We start from the raw sequence: 14,945 nt of genomic DNA, 5'->3' as shown, positions 1-14,945 counted from the left end.
GCCCTGGAGGGAACAGGGATCAGAAAAAGCTGGTTAATATTCAAGGATCACCACCTCCAACCTCAGGAGTGACAACAAGGAGGAAGTCAGGTAAAAATGTCAGGAGGCCTGCTTAGGTGAACAAAAAGCTCCTGGACCAACAAAACCACAAAAAAAAAGATAGCTTACAGATGGTGGAAGCAAGGACAGGTAGCCTGGGAGGAATAGAAGGAAATTGTCCAAGAAGCCAGGGATCAGGTTAGGAAAGCTAGAGCTCTGATAGAATTAAATCTGGCCAGAGACATCAAGGGCAACAAGAAAAGCTTCTATAGGTATGTCAGTGATAAAAGAAAGACTAGGGAAAATGTGGGCTCTTTCAGGAAGGAAACGGGAGACCAGGTTACCCAGGATATGGAGAAGTCTGAGGTACTCAATGACTTCTTTGCCTCAGTCTTCACTGGCAAAGGGCTCAAGCCATACCACCCAAATTGCAGAAGGTAAAGACAGGGATTGAGTGAAAGAAGAACCAGCCAATGTAGGAGAAGATCAGGTTCGAGACCATCTAAAGAAACTGGAAGCACGCAAGTCCATGGATCCTGAGAGAACTGTCGAATGAAATTGCTAAACCACAATCCATCACATTTAAATTGTGGCAGTCCAGAGAAGTTTCCACTGACCGGAAAAGGGGAAGCATAGCATTCACTTTAAAAAGAGAAATAAGAAAGATCCAGAGAACTACAGGCTGGTCAGTCTCTGTGCCTGGCAGGATCATGGAGCAGATCCTCCTGGAAACTCTGCTGAGGCACATGGAAAATAAGGATGTGATTGGTGACAACCAATAAGACTTCACTAAGGGCAAATTGTGCCTGATGAATTTGATGGCCTTCTACCATGGGGTTATAGGGTTGGTGGATAAGGGAAGAGCAACTCATGTCATCTGCCTGGATTTGTGCAAAGCATTTGACACCATTCCACTTGACATTCTTGTCTCTAAATTGGAGAGACACGGATTTGACAGATGGACAACTAGGTGAATAAGGAATTGACTGGATAGTCATGCTCAAACACTTGTGGTCAACAGCTTGATGTCCAGCTGGAGACTGGTGACAAGTGACATTCCTCAGGAATCAGTATTGAGACAGTCACTGTTTAACATCTTTGTTGGTGACAGGGACAGTGGAATCAAGTGCACCCTCAGCAAGTTTGCTGATGACACCAAGCTGAGTGGTGTGGTTGACACACTGGAGGGGCAGGATGCCATCCAGAGAGACCTGGACAAACTGGAGAAGTGGGCCCAGGCAAATCTCATTAAGTTTAACAAGGCCAAGTGCAACGTCCTATATGTGGATCAGGACAATCCCTGGTATCAATACAGACTGGAGGATGAAGGAATTGAGAGCAACCCTGCCGATAAGGACTTGAGGGTATTGATGGAGGAAAATACCAGACATAAGCTGAAAATATGCACTCACAGACCGGAAATCCAACCGTACCCTTGACTGCATCAGAAGAAGTGTGGCCAGCAAGCTGAGGGAGGTGATTCTGCCCCTTTGCTCCACTCTGCTGAGACCCCACCTGCAGTACTGTGTCCAGCTCTGGAGTACTCAGTGCAAGAAAGACATGGACCAATTAGGTTTGGTCCAGAGTAGAATCATGAAGATGATAAGTGGGATGGAATGTCTCTTGTGAAGAAAAGCTGAGACAGTTGGGATTGTTCAGCCTGGAGAAGAGAAGGCTCCATGGAGACTTTATAGCAGCCTTCCAGTACCTAAAGGAAGCCATCAAGAAACTTGGAAAGGGACTTTTTACGGGGGCCTGTAGTGATAAGACAAGGGGTGTTGGCTTTAAGCTGAAAGAGGGGAAATTTAGACTAGATGTGAGGAAAAAAATCTTACTATGAGGGTGGTGAGGCACTGGAACAGATTGCCTCGAAAAGTCATGGATACTCCAACCCTGGGTGTGTTTGAGGCCAGGTGGGATGAGGCTTTGAGCAACCTGGTCTAATGGAGGTTGTCCCTTGCCATGGCAGTGGGGTTTGGAACTGGATGATCTTTGAGGTCCCTTCCAACACAAACTGTTCTATGATTTTATGATTCTATGTTTAAATAAGTAAGCAAACTTCCAGTCTGCCATAGCAACATTCTGTGTGACTCATTGGTAGACAAGCAGTGAGATGCCGATCTGTTTTATCTTCTGAATTTGTGGGGTCTCTTCTATATTGTGACAATGTGTGACATCCATCACAGACCTAACTCCAAGGCATTAGCACCAGATTGAATTGCTCTTCTTGTCTTCTTCCTGCAAAGAACAACCCAACACTCTAGGACAAAGGTGGCTGCAACAAAACCTCTCCAGCATAACCCAACTTTGAAACAGACTTCTGAACTACAGGATTTATTGCCATAGCTGCATTAATTCTTTGTGTGGCCAATACAGCAGACAGGACCTTGGGCAATCTGATTTCTATTACTTTTCTAACCCATGGCTCCTCTGTCTGTCTAGCTTGGAAAGTTTTTTGGAGCAGGGGACCTATTTTGCTACATTGATGTCTACCACATACCATACCTTTATTTCAATCTTTCATATTGTCTCTAAACGCTGTTACCGCAGGAATAATTGCATACACTGTAGTGTACATTAAGACAATAAATTCAGTAGACAAGATATTGTACTTCACATATCCCCAACTGTTAGGCACCATGTGCTCTATGCACTGACTAAGGCAGAGGAGGTCTGAAATAAAACCATTATGAGCTGTGATTGTGTAATTGATGCATAAGACCAAGACGGGGATGATGCATAGAGAATTCTGGCATTTCCCATTTTGGAGTGCTTAACATTTTAATCTTACCTTACTGTTAACAATTCTTGTGTGTTCCAACAATTTTCAATTAACTTGAAAGGGAAGATACAGACTAACTAATTTTGCTATGATGGAAACAAAATATAATGATAAAGAAGCATACATATGATCTAAACAGTGAAGTAAAAATATGTGAACGTGGAATAGTTAGATATTTTGCCTACTAGGCTAGGAGGTTCTGTTGTTCCATGGGTCCCCTATTTTGTTTCTTGGAAAATTGGGAAAAAAAGTACAATAATCTATGTCCCTAAGAATATGTCAGGATGGATCTCTATTTCTGTCTGTTTGCACAGTAGCTTTAAGCATGCAGCTTTCCAAGCCAGGAGAAAAGAATGAAGCTGCATGCTTGCAGAGCACACATAGTACATTCTCATTTAATGCTTCAGTATATAGTACATGATGGACACATGTATTTATATAAAACTATTTACCAAGTATGGGATAATGGTGGAAATAAGGTTAAATTATTTACCATAAAGTAGAGAAATTAAATTTTTCTGGATTTCTCTGTTTTTCTAACATTTATTTTGCTTCATAGAATTTTCTGAAGATTTTCATATCAGAAGGGCTGGAAACTGTACCTAAGGTTTTTATGAAGCTAGAATTTTGAGAAATATATACAATATTATGATTAATTTTACACAGTAAAAGCCAAAATACAGCAATACTTCGCTGCTCAATTTATTCTTCAAATTCAGATTCGTATTCTTCCTTGTGCACTTTATCACTAGCACACAGAAACAAAGCTGTCTTCACAATGCAAATGTAAAATAACTGCTTTTCCCAACATGCATGACTAAAAGAGCCAGGGCTTTGGAAAAAACTACTTTTCCACACTGGATCTGTTCAGCAATTTATTTGTTTTGCCTTGAATTCAATGTGTATCACTCACCTTGGTAATGCTTTATAGGTGGTGTTAGAAGGTAAGTAAGAATCCTTCCTTATGTAGTATGGATACTTTCAGCTTTGGAGCATTGCTATTTACTTGAAAGATATTGGACATTGCTTGACACATATAGCTTAAATTTTCATCAAACATGTTTAATGCAAGTCTGTTTATTGAACTCTGGGTACGTACATCCAAAATGTAAGTCCACCATCAACTCCAATTCTTAATATAACCCAAGCCAAATCCCCATTTTGATTTTAGTTCTGAGCTGAACTCAATAGCTCAGGCCTAGCTCTAGCTTTTATAACTCATAAAACTTTATGATCCTTTAAAATCTGTCCACAAGTATTTAATTTTCTGACTTCCTGTGGGTTTGAACTACCCACATACTTGAGAAGAGGTATTTTCTTTTATCTGTCCCAGACTAGCAGGCGTGCATGGTCTGCATCACTCAGATCACATGCTAAAAACCTTCCACAACAGCGAGATTGAATGTTTTTCTATATAGTTTTTGCTTTATGCATTTCGCTCCAATACTCTCTGGTTCTCATTTGTGGCTGATTTCACCATTCCCTCATCAGGCTCACATGAACGATTTACCACTGATAGTCACTGCAGTAGCAGGAGGCTCATCTGAAGGTGGCAGCAAGAGCGGGTTTTTTTGCTTGCAAAAATGAATTTTGAGCCTATATCTGCAGGATAAAGGTGCAATTTAGATATAAACTACTTTTGGTTTTAATAGAGCCTTCTCATACAGACATATTTTAAATTCTATGTAAGAGTCAGAATTAATGTAAAGGTGATACTGGGTTCCTAAATACTGAAAAGCAGGGTTTATTAGCTCAAGCACAGGACTATGCTAATGAAATATTTAATGTTTCCAGGACTTTGGTAAGTATTTCTAGACAAACCTCCGCTGCCTTTTATAGATGTACATGTCTGGGTCAGTGCTACTTCATGGCTGTCTGCAGTGGGTGTGACTGGATTGCATAGGTATGATCTAAGACTGTCTTTTCTCTTCTGTTCTTGTACTATTTAGCACAAAGAGAACCTTGTCCCTGAGTTGGCTTCCTAGGGCTCTTGGTAATACAAACAATGAATAATATCACTCTTAGACTCCTTTATAATTTCCATGCCAAAAATGTAAAGTTAGGGTTTGTCCCTAGGTCTTTCAGTTCTTATGCTGCGCAAACCTGTATAAAATTAAAACTGAAGCTGTTGGAAGTTTACTTTCAGTTTTATTTAATGCGGAAAAGCTTTCCATTTTATAAAAGTGGAAATAGCAATTCAAGTGATTTCTTTAATGATTACATTTGTAATAAAAATACTTAAATTAAAAACATGTTGGATTTCTGTTTTCTTCGGTTAATATTACCCTTCCCTTCCCTTCTCTTCCCTTCCCTTTCCTCTTTTTACAGTGACCAAGAAAAAGAAATGTAAAAAAAAAAATGAGAAGACAATTTATATTTTTGTTGAAAGATTGGGGGAGGGCAGAAAAATGTATATTCTCATTTTGAAACCTCTCTAATTTCAGCCAGGAGCAGGTGCAGAATCATCACAGCTCACACAGCACAGCTGTGGTAAACTCGTATTGACCAGTTTCACTGAACAGTTGAACTGCCATATTGTCAGTAAGCAGAAAATTCGGGAGGGCTTCAGGAAGATACATTGCAGCTATCCAACCTGAGCTAGTTCAGGAACATAATTTTCAATTTGGGCAAGTAATCTTTCAACAAAAAGGGGAAATCAATGTGCAGTCCTCAGAGAAGTGGTGTATTATGTATTTGCATTATATTGTCTATATCCTCTAGATCCTACATTTCTGGTAGACTTACACGTTTGTTCAGCGTAGTGCACCAAATAGAGTTTGCTGATAGCAAACAGTGATTATTAAATACTGCATCAAAGCCCCTCCTGTCCTGAGGCTGTTATTTGAAACAGTGAGAACTCCAGCCACACATAGCAGCCTCTGTTTAGTGGCCAGGCATGGTGAACGGCTGCCACTAGGCTGATTTCTAGGGACTGTTCTGCTGAAGGCCTGACATCTCTGATGACTCGTCAAACACATCCTGGCACTGTTGTTGGTGACGCTGATGTAGGATGGAAGTGTCCAGCACATCCTGACAGACCAGCTGTTGGCATCTTAAGCTATCTGGTTTGTTGTAAAGAACCAGGTTTTCCCCCAGCTGCTGGATCAGAAGTTGTGGTTATTGGCCCAGCACCAAAGCCCAGGCTGCCAAGACATTGCTTGCTCAGCTCTTCTGGTGTGCTGTGCCAGCGTAAAGGCTTTTGTGAGGGCCAATGGCAAGTCTGCCAGCCTCCAGCCAAACCATACACCTCGGTGAGGGGACTGACTCAGGGTCTGCTGTTTTCCAGGGCTACACTGAAGCCATTCTCCAGCGAGGCTTTTAGCTGAATTATGGCTGATGTTCCAGCAGAAGCTTTAAGGGAGAGGACAAAAGGGATGACACGATTGAGAACAGCCCTGCAGAGAAGGACTTGGAGGTGCTTACTGATAAGAAGCTCGACATGACCTAGCAAAACACTTTTGCAGCCTAGAAGGTCAACTATATCCTGGGCTGCATCAAAAGAAGTGTGGCTGGCAGGTCGAAGGAGGTGGTTCTGCCCCTCTATTCTGCTTTTGTGAGACCTCATCTGGAATACTGTGCCCGGTTCTGGGATCCCCACCATAAGAAGGATATGGTGCTGTTAGAATGAGTCCAGAGGAGGGCTACGAAGATGATCAGAGGGCTGGAGCACCTCTGCTATGAGGACAGGCTGAGAGAGTTTGTCGAGCCTGGAGAAGAGAAGGCTCCAGGGAGATCTTATAGCGACCTTCCAGTACCTGAAGGCGCTACAGAAAACCTGGGGAGGGACTTTTTACAAAGGTATGTAGTGATAGGACAGGGGGAATGGCTTTAAATTGGACAGGAGAAGATTTAGGCTAGACATTAGGAAGAAATACTTCACAATGCAGGTGGTGAGGTACTGGAAGAGGTTGTCCAGGAAAGCTGTGGCTGCCCAATCCCTGGAAGTGTTCAAGGCCAGGTTGGATGGGACCTTGGGCAGCCTATTCTAGTGGGAGGTGTCCCTGCCTATGGCAGGGGGGTTGGAACTGGATGATCTTTAAGGTCCTTTCCAACCCAAACCATCCTATGATTCTACGAAAACCAAAATGGGCGGCTCTGAAGCAGCTCTTGGGGATGACACATTGCTGAGGCAGCCTGGAAGCCTCCAGCACAGACATGGCTGCTCAGAGACGTGGAGAGGTCAAAGCAGGCTGTGGGCAGCCCAGAGGGAGATGGCAGGAGGCACCTTTAAGCTGAGATATTTTAATGTGCTATGCAAGGGCAAGTAAGAAAATGTGTGAGAATATCTGGATGCAGAGGCAGCAGTGAGGCCCCTCAGACCGGGCACCTGTGGGGGGGGGCAGCCTGGCAGCCCCTCGCAACCTGACGAAGGCACTGAGGCAGTGTGGTGGTAGGGCTTGGAGGAAGCTCCGAAGGCTGATGAGGGGCCAAAGATGGCTCCGAGGCAGTTTGTAGGCCTCGGTCAACCCTGTAGCAGCACGGAGATTTGCACCTCAGATGCCTGCACTTGTACCTTGCACCTTCTGCCCTTGCGCCTTGTGCCCCCACTCTCCAGAGGTTGCAGAGAGTCCTGCCCTGTTTTTGTCTCTGCTACATGCACAAAGGAGGGTGCGTTGAGGAGTTAACACGAGGAGAAGGGAAGTGGCTAGCAGGCAGATGCAGAGTCCTGTTAGCGGTTCAGAGCAGCCAGAGGGGACATGGAGCTGCTGTTATGTGCTTGAGGATGGGGGTGTTGCCTCTTCAGCTCTTCTTTGCAGAAATGAACTTCTATTCAGTGCTGCCTATAAGGACCTACAGCAAGGTACTGATATCTCCTGGAGCTCACAGTGTGTGCCTTTGTGGAACTACAGTGTTCATGGCCACCCACCTGTGTGCATTTCCTACCCGGTAAACTAATGACCAGGCTCTGAGGAGGCTGGAAAGTAGAATCAGCTGTGGGCTAGGAGCCATGTTAATTGTGTTAAAGCACAGTTGTGTCGAAGGCTCCATGAGAGGCAGTCTAAACCCTATTATTCTGGATATCAGGAACCAGCAATTCTAGCTTAACATTTCTACATTGTCAGGAGCTTTCCAGGATAAAGATCTCTGAGCAGATACAAGCTGAACACCTCCAGATTCCCATGAAGTTATTGCTTCTTCACCTGTAGAAAAGAATAGTGGAAATGGAGTTGTCGCTAAGTGGTAAGTTGCACCTGCTGTTCTTCTGCGCTGGGACACGGAAAAGAGGAGTGGATGAGATCAGGGGACGTTGTCCTGCTTTATACACAGAGAAGGTGGGTAGCAGTGTAAAAATAGCATTAGCTCTATCTCCTGACCAGCTTCTACCAGCTTACCATGTTTATCTATTAAGGCTGAAGTGCTATAGGCTAGCCTTAAAATTGGCTGTGGAGTCAGAGGGTGATTCTGATGTTACAGGGCTGTTACACAGATAGCTAACGCGCCTTTGTACAAGGGCATGCTCCGGCCACGTGTTTGTATTAAACAAATAAGTTTTAAATTTAACTGTGCATCTGCAGGACAGTGCAGAAACCCCAGCCTCCTCCTCGGTAGCAGCAAACTTCTGATCGATGTTAGAACTCAATGATAAGGGCTGATTTTCTCAGTGTCTTTGGGGCCTAGCTTGATGCAGGGGACAAGGTGTTTTGCCTGCTTTTTTGCAGCCTGCATACTCCCTAGCACATCTTGGCCACCTGGCTGATTCTTTGCATCCTAAAGCTGTTGAAATGTGAGGGAACTTGAGCAATTGTTTAAAATCAAATGTTCAAAACTTCATAAATCAAGCTGCTGAATTTACTGTGTTAAAACTGAGCATTCATCTGACTCACTTCAGCCATGCTGTAGGTAGCATCTGTAGTCACCACTGGGTTCTTATTTCTTCTTGACCTTGATTATCACCCTATGGAAAGATTTGTGTTTCATTTTACTGCTGTACCAACCAAAGTGTTATGCTTGTGGGAATGTGAACGTTAAAGTGGGCTGGAAGAGCAATTGAATTTTTTGGTTGAAATACAAAAATGACTTGTTGTAGAGTTTTGGGAAGGGATCTGTAATGCTTCTCTGTAATTCTGATACCATAGCTAGGATCTGAGTTGTTGAGGCAAAAAATGGCTTTGGGTCTTTTTCTTTTTTTCCCCTCCAAGTATGTTTGGGTAACATGGATCAATATTTGACTTCAGAATGTGAAAAAACCCAGAAAAATTAATTCTTGAGAATTTCTCTCTGTGAGCATGTGGAGACTGATCTTTCCCTTTCCCTAATTTTTCATTTAATTATGGACAAATTCCTGTATTCAATGAAGTCAAAACATAGGTAGGACCTTGTGTTTAGATGACTTAAGGGCACACATCTACAATTACCTTGCAACATGGGTGAGTAACTTTTCTAATATGATCAGACCGAGTGTTTATTTGGTGGTTTCTTCCACTCAATTAACAGAAATTGTGCAAAATGTCATGATCTTAGGAGACATGAACAAACCAAGGAGAGAACATAGCGGGTTCTGAAAGAAGGAATACGTAATGATGACCATAAGATGACAGAAGCCAGTGGGGAATGGTAAAATGAGAGGATTGCCGTGGGAGTCTTAAGAGGTTAGTGACATGCAGCTATGGATGGGTGGAGTTTTCATAGACCCAGATCTTGGATTTGATCCAAATGCAGCCCAGTTCTAAAGAAAAAGACTGTAAATCAGTCCAAGGATTCTGGTGAATCGTGCTTTGTGCTCATGGCTTGTGATGTAACCAGCAGTTCTTGATGGAATTACAACTGCCCTGCTCACACTCACCTGCTATTTGCTCTGTTAAGTTAACAATAGTAAATAAACTGTGTATTAGATTTCAAGCTGACCTGTTCATGCCAAATGAATTCGTCATGCCCACAGGCTGCCCTTATTTAAAACATATGGATCCATTTAAATGCTGTTGCTTCCATACATTAAGCTACTGTTTAGATTTTTGCCTCATCAGTATTCTTCTCCATTTTGAACAGATGTTTAGTTTGCTATGGGTTTGGATCAAAAGTGTTCTCTGATAGATTTTTTTTTTTTTTTTTTTGTATGTGCATGTTTGCATGAAAGAAAGGAAGAGTAGAAGTGAGGTGGACTATGGTGGCATTGTACAGCACTTACACCTATCACCTGAAACCAACAAAAGACACTTTGTCTTGTTCTTCTACAAGCAAAACCTTCATTAGAATCACAGAAAGTTTCCTTTAATTGCAGGAAAGGTGGTGTCCTTTTAGTGAAAATACAACTGAAGTCAGGAGTACTATTGTGTGATAGTGTATTTCCCACACAGCAGTATAAGTCTCACAGAACACAAAAGTTCACATTTTTTTTCCAGACTTGCAAGTGGTGAAAGAATTTAATATTTAAAATAGTTTCTCCTAAGAAGACATTTTTAAAAAATCAGAGCATAATATCAGACTCCAAAGACATAATTGGGCCTCTAAATAAGTAGCCTGGGGTTTTCACAACTGCTGAGCTCTCCCAACCACCACTGATCTTAGGATACAGCTTCTAAGGCTGAACGCTATTTGACTGCCTGTTCTTGCAAAGAAATACTAAGAATATGCAGTAGGTCAAAGTGGCTCCTTATCTTTGTGCGGAGATAAGGGCTGCTGTTCCTCCTAGGAAACAGTGTCTTAGAAGCGGAAGACTGCACTTCTTATCATTCAAGTATGTGCCATAACGGGGTAAAAATAGGGACGCTGAGGATAAGAAAGCTGAAACCAAGGCACCTGCTACCCACAGAAGGAAACTTCAGGATGAAATAAGACTGAATCTCCTCTGTTTTGAATACTGTGAATCTTCACATACAGGAGAAATAATTTGCCTGTAAAGCCACTGAGATTACTGATATGAGAAAAGACTTGCAGGATTTAGCCTCCTGACTCTACCATGCAGGCTAAATCCCATTTACTGAGCTTAAAAGAAGTTTAAAATGTCAGAGTTGTTTGAGAGAATTGCATTTCAATACCTGTTAAACATTTACAGTCATCCTAAATCTCTATTGAAACTCCTTTAGTTTGTGAACTAAACAGTATCAGTGGAACAGAAAAGTTGAGATAAGCTATTCAAATTGTGTCACTGTTGCCAAATAACACATAGTTCATTGGACCTCACAATATTTTAATCCAGTATTCATTTTACTATGATATATAATGCAGGCTATTTACAGTGACTGCTGTTCTTAAACTGCCAGTTTTCCTTTAAAACCGCATACCTTGCTCCAGATGTTGTTTGCAAGGATTTTCATTTGTATCACTAATGTACACATTTATACAGAGCAGAAAAAGATCATCTTCTTATTCTTAGAGATTCTGCCTTGTATGCTACCTGCAGCCACATTCTGCCACTTTCATCCCTTCGTAGTTATATATTAAAGTTGGCACACCAGCATCATCCTTATAAAGAATTGAGATAGAATCCAATTTGGTTGGAACACAACAGGCCTTGGAAGCTTTCTTTGGGTTTTGGAGATGCACCAGAGTTTGGACAATAGCATGTTTTGTTGGGGTAACGTTATCTGTCAGAGGGAAGAAGCAACCTCCTTTACACTCAAAAGCCTCATAATCTTTTGGTGCAATGATCCAAGAATCCCAGCCAATCTCTTCAAAGTTCACATGGAGGGAGGTTCTCCGGCAGTGGTTAGCTCCAATACTTCTCCTGCTTCTAGAGGAATGCTGGTGGGGCCCAGTCATGGCCTTTTCATATTCTTGTTCTTCCTCTTCAGATGAAGTGGTATTCTTTCCTAATTTCTTTAGCACACTTTCTTGTTCATGAACAATCATGTCCCGGAGCTCCACTTTGGTCTCTTTTGTCCCATTGCTGCGGTCATTGGAGAACACTATTAACAGGGGCAGATTTTTAGTGTCAGGCGTAACACTAATATCCATCTTCCCACAAGTGAAACCACCCAGAGCCTTAGTCTCTATAACAACCTCTAGCTTGTTCTTAGTCTTCAGTTTGTCTGCCCTGACCCATCTTTTCACAGCGCTGGACACTTCAAACATCTCCCAACCACACTTCCGGATGTTATGGGAGGCAAGGAAAGATTTGGTGCTTTCTGGGTTTTCCCAGTGGTCACCATCTAGAACATCGTAAATTATCATGTTGCCTTCCAGCTTAGAGAGAGAGCCAGTTTCCCTGTGACAGGAGACATAAATTCTCAGTTCGGCTCTGGTGATTTCCTCATATCGTGGAATAGAGATGTTGAAGAGTAAGATGTGTTTCTGAAATGGATTTTCTTCTGGTGAAGCTAAAGAAACAACATCTGCAATAGGAAATTAAAACACTTGGTTACAGTGCTTCTGGCTGTTCATGGAACTTGCTTTTAAAAGACTCAGGATGTTTTTTGGGATAAAATAAGAACATGGCTACCCAGCATTAAGAAAAGAATTAATACCATCTTCTGGCTGAGTTTCAAGGGCAGGGATTGAAAAGTGGAATATGAGGTCCCTGGTCTTGATAGTATTTTCACCAAGATTGCATGGTCAGGTGAATGCGTGGAGGAAAGCATGAAAAGTCTGCCTAGAACAAGTTGTGGATGATTCTGGTCAGTATTAAGTACATAAATAATGCATCTGGAGAGTTTTCTATTTAGCTATTTCCTGAAGAGATTTTTATGCAAAGATTTCCTAAAAAATCCTATGAATTTCTTACTCTTATCATCATGCAATGGGATGAACTGGCCTACCAACACAGAGGAGTGTACTACCTATTTAAGTGTATCTAAGAACTAGCTATGCTGAGGTTTTTGTTGTCTTCAAGTTACTTTGAAAGCAGCTTGGATTACTGGGACTTTGCTTGAAGTCTGTCTAAATTGGGAATTGGTGTTAAATGGCCTTTCACGTCCCTGTATCAGTCTGTTCCAGGCTGGTCCCACTGAACTTTTGTCGGTTCTGTTTGTTTGTTTTCCTGCAAAGTTATGTACAGTACCAGCAGCTCTGCCTTGGGAGGGGCAGATATTTGGCTGGAAGATCAGATAGGTAGTGTTTAAAACTCATCACTATCTGATGTCTATTTAATGGTCAGTGTAAGATAATTCCTCATGATTGGGTTTTAATGCAATTTTAATTGGCTAATGTTGGTACTTCTTTACAGCATTTACCCACTAAAGCAGTCAGAGAGGAGAGTGAGATATGGAAATTATAATCTAGGTCATACCATTAAGTTTTGTTTCCATTTCAGGACTAAGGGCACTAATTTGGGAATTTGGAGTTCTGTGTAGTGCCATTACGTATGTATGCCTGTTTTTCATAGAAACAGAAGCTTTGGATCTCCTGGTCTCATTTTTATCACAAGGATTGCATTAACTTCTAACATTTTTACTGCTTCTTTTGATGGAGCATTTAAAAGTCTACGTAATGTTATGCAGGCAGTGATCTTGATTCTTTTTTTTAGTTGAAACAAGCTTGAGTACCCATGTCTATATAAATCTTTCCTTTTAAACTAGAACTTTGGGGGAGCAGTGCTGTTGCTTGCTTGGATCCAGAAACACATTTCTCAGTTGGCTGCTCTGGTTTTAAGTATGAGAAGAGCCCACCTGAAAGAAGATCTTTCTGGCCTGGATGTCTCAATTATAGGTGATAAAAAGTTTGCATACTAACACTAGAACTCAGTCCCAGATTTCTAGCTTTGAGAAAAATGATTCGAGCAAACCCTGTTACCCTGTGCATCGTGTCAGCTGATGTGTTTGAGAAAATTTTACAGTGAAAATATCGAAGAAAAGAATGAAAGGTAATATTATATTTTAAAGAGTAAAAGAGACTACAGAGCAAAACTACAATCCAAAAATTTAATCTGTTTTGTTTCTAAAGAATCTGTGGAAGTTAGGCACTCAATTCCTTCTGAATTTTGAAAGAATCTGAATAACTACTGTCCATGTACTTCTTTAAAAATTCTAGTCCTCATATTTAGGACTTCTCCTACCTTCAGTACTGAAGCTCCTTACAATATTTGATGCAGGAATGGAGGACTTGTCTGCAGCATATCTGTTGTATAAATCAATCATAAACTGTGGTGGTTCTTCTTTGGTCTTCACTTTTGAGGGGACTCTTGACAAATTCAAACTCCTTAGTAAGTCCATCTTCATATTCTCCAAGAAAGATTTAAAGTCAAAATGAGTCTCATCTTCCACTCCCACAGGATCATGAAAGTGTGCATCAGACTTTCCCACAGCTGACAGCTTGTCCCAGTCTTCCAAAGGCTTGCCTGTTGTCAAACAGGCAATGATGTTGAAAACGGACAGGGTAGCTAATACTCCAAAGTAATGCATTTCTTCTAGATTTACTTTCTGATGGACAGACAAGAGAGCAAAGATATTTTAGCTGATTAAAAATCTTGTTTTGTTACAGAGAAAAGGAGATGGAAGGCAAACAACTAGAATGCCCTTTGCAAATCTCTTTCTTGTGTTCTTTTTGCAGTCTGCTTCAAACCCCAGCCTCTTGTCAGTTGTCAAGCAGATTGGTTGTACACTTGCCCTTATCAGAGTCATTGATGCCATGCTTCAGCTTCTGTTATCTAGCAAAGCTCTTAGTTAATGAAGATTCTATAAACATCTGACAAACACATGTAGCTGGTGGGAAGGACATTGTATACTGTAAAGAATCCACATTTCACTTTAGGGTCATCGCTGCTTAATTACACTTCTCTATCATTTCCTTGCCAACACAGAGAGAAGCTTTCTTAGGGACGTAGAAGATTACACTGTTTTCATCATGACTGGAAAACAGAGATGTAGAACAAAGTTACTCTGTTGGTAAATGACAACTCTCAATTATTTGTTATAGTCCCTTCATGTGCCATCAGAAAATCCCTAGTCATTTGATGGAGACCTGTGATTCTGCAAGACGTGATCTCATGACAATAGAAACAACCTTAAAACTTCTTTCCGTTTATCAGCCAAGAGCTATTGTTTGTACACATTAAAATATCTGGTTTGTGTCAAGCATTTGCAGGCTTGTCATTTTCGATTTGATTCCTTTGCTTATGGGAATTTAGTCTTGTTTTTATAGTATCTTAAGTAATATATGTCTTAGATTCTGATGGTCAATCCAGTCCAAGAATGACCAGTCATTATTTCAGTGACCTCAAGATAAAGACAGAACTAGGCCTTCTAAGGCC

General features: G+C 41.5%; 1 protein-coding gene across 1 annotated transcript; it reads right to left on the bottom strand.

Annotated features, from left to right (window-relative positions):
- Positions 1-10,085: 10,085 nt before the first annotated feature.
- Positions 10,086-14,885, bottom strand: GDF2 (growth differentiation factor 2). The gene is made up of 2 exons (XM_009570686.2): positions 13,752-14,885; positions 10,086-12,093 (listed from the first exon to the last, which is right to left on the bottom strand). Exons 1-2 carry the CDS (start codon positions 14,095-14,097, stop codon positions 11,153-11,155), a joined length of 1,287 nt encoding a protein of 428 aa, XP_009568981.1. The 5' UTR covers positions 14,098-14,885; the 3' UTR covers positions 10,086-11,152.
- Positions 14,886-14,945: the final 60 nt, after the last annotated feature.

The sequence above is a fragment of the Cuculus canorus genome, chromosome 7 (genome assembly GCF_017976375.1).
Source record: "Cuculus canorus isolate bCucCan1 chromosome 7, bCucCan1.pri, whole genome shotgun sequence".
NCBI lineage: Eukaryota > Metazoa > Chordata > Aves > Cuculiformes > Cuculidae > Cuculus > Cuculus canorus.
The sequence above is the reverse complement of the archived record's forward strand: the minus strand, read 5'-3'. Positions and strand labels throughout refer to the sequence as shown.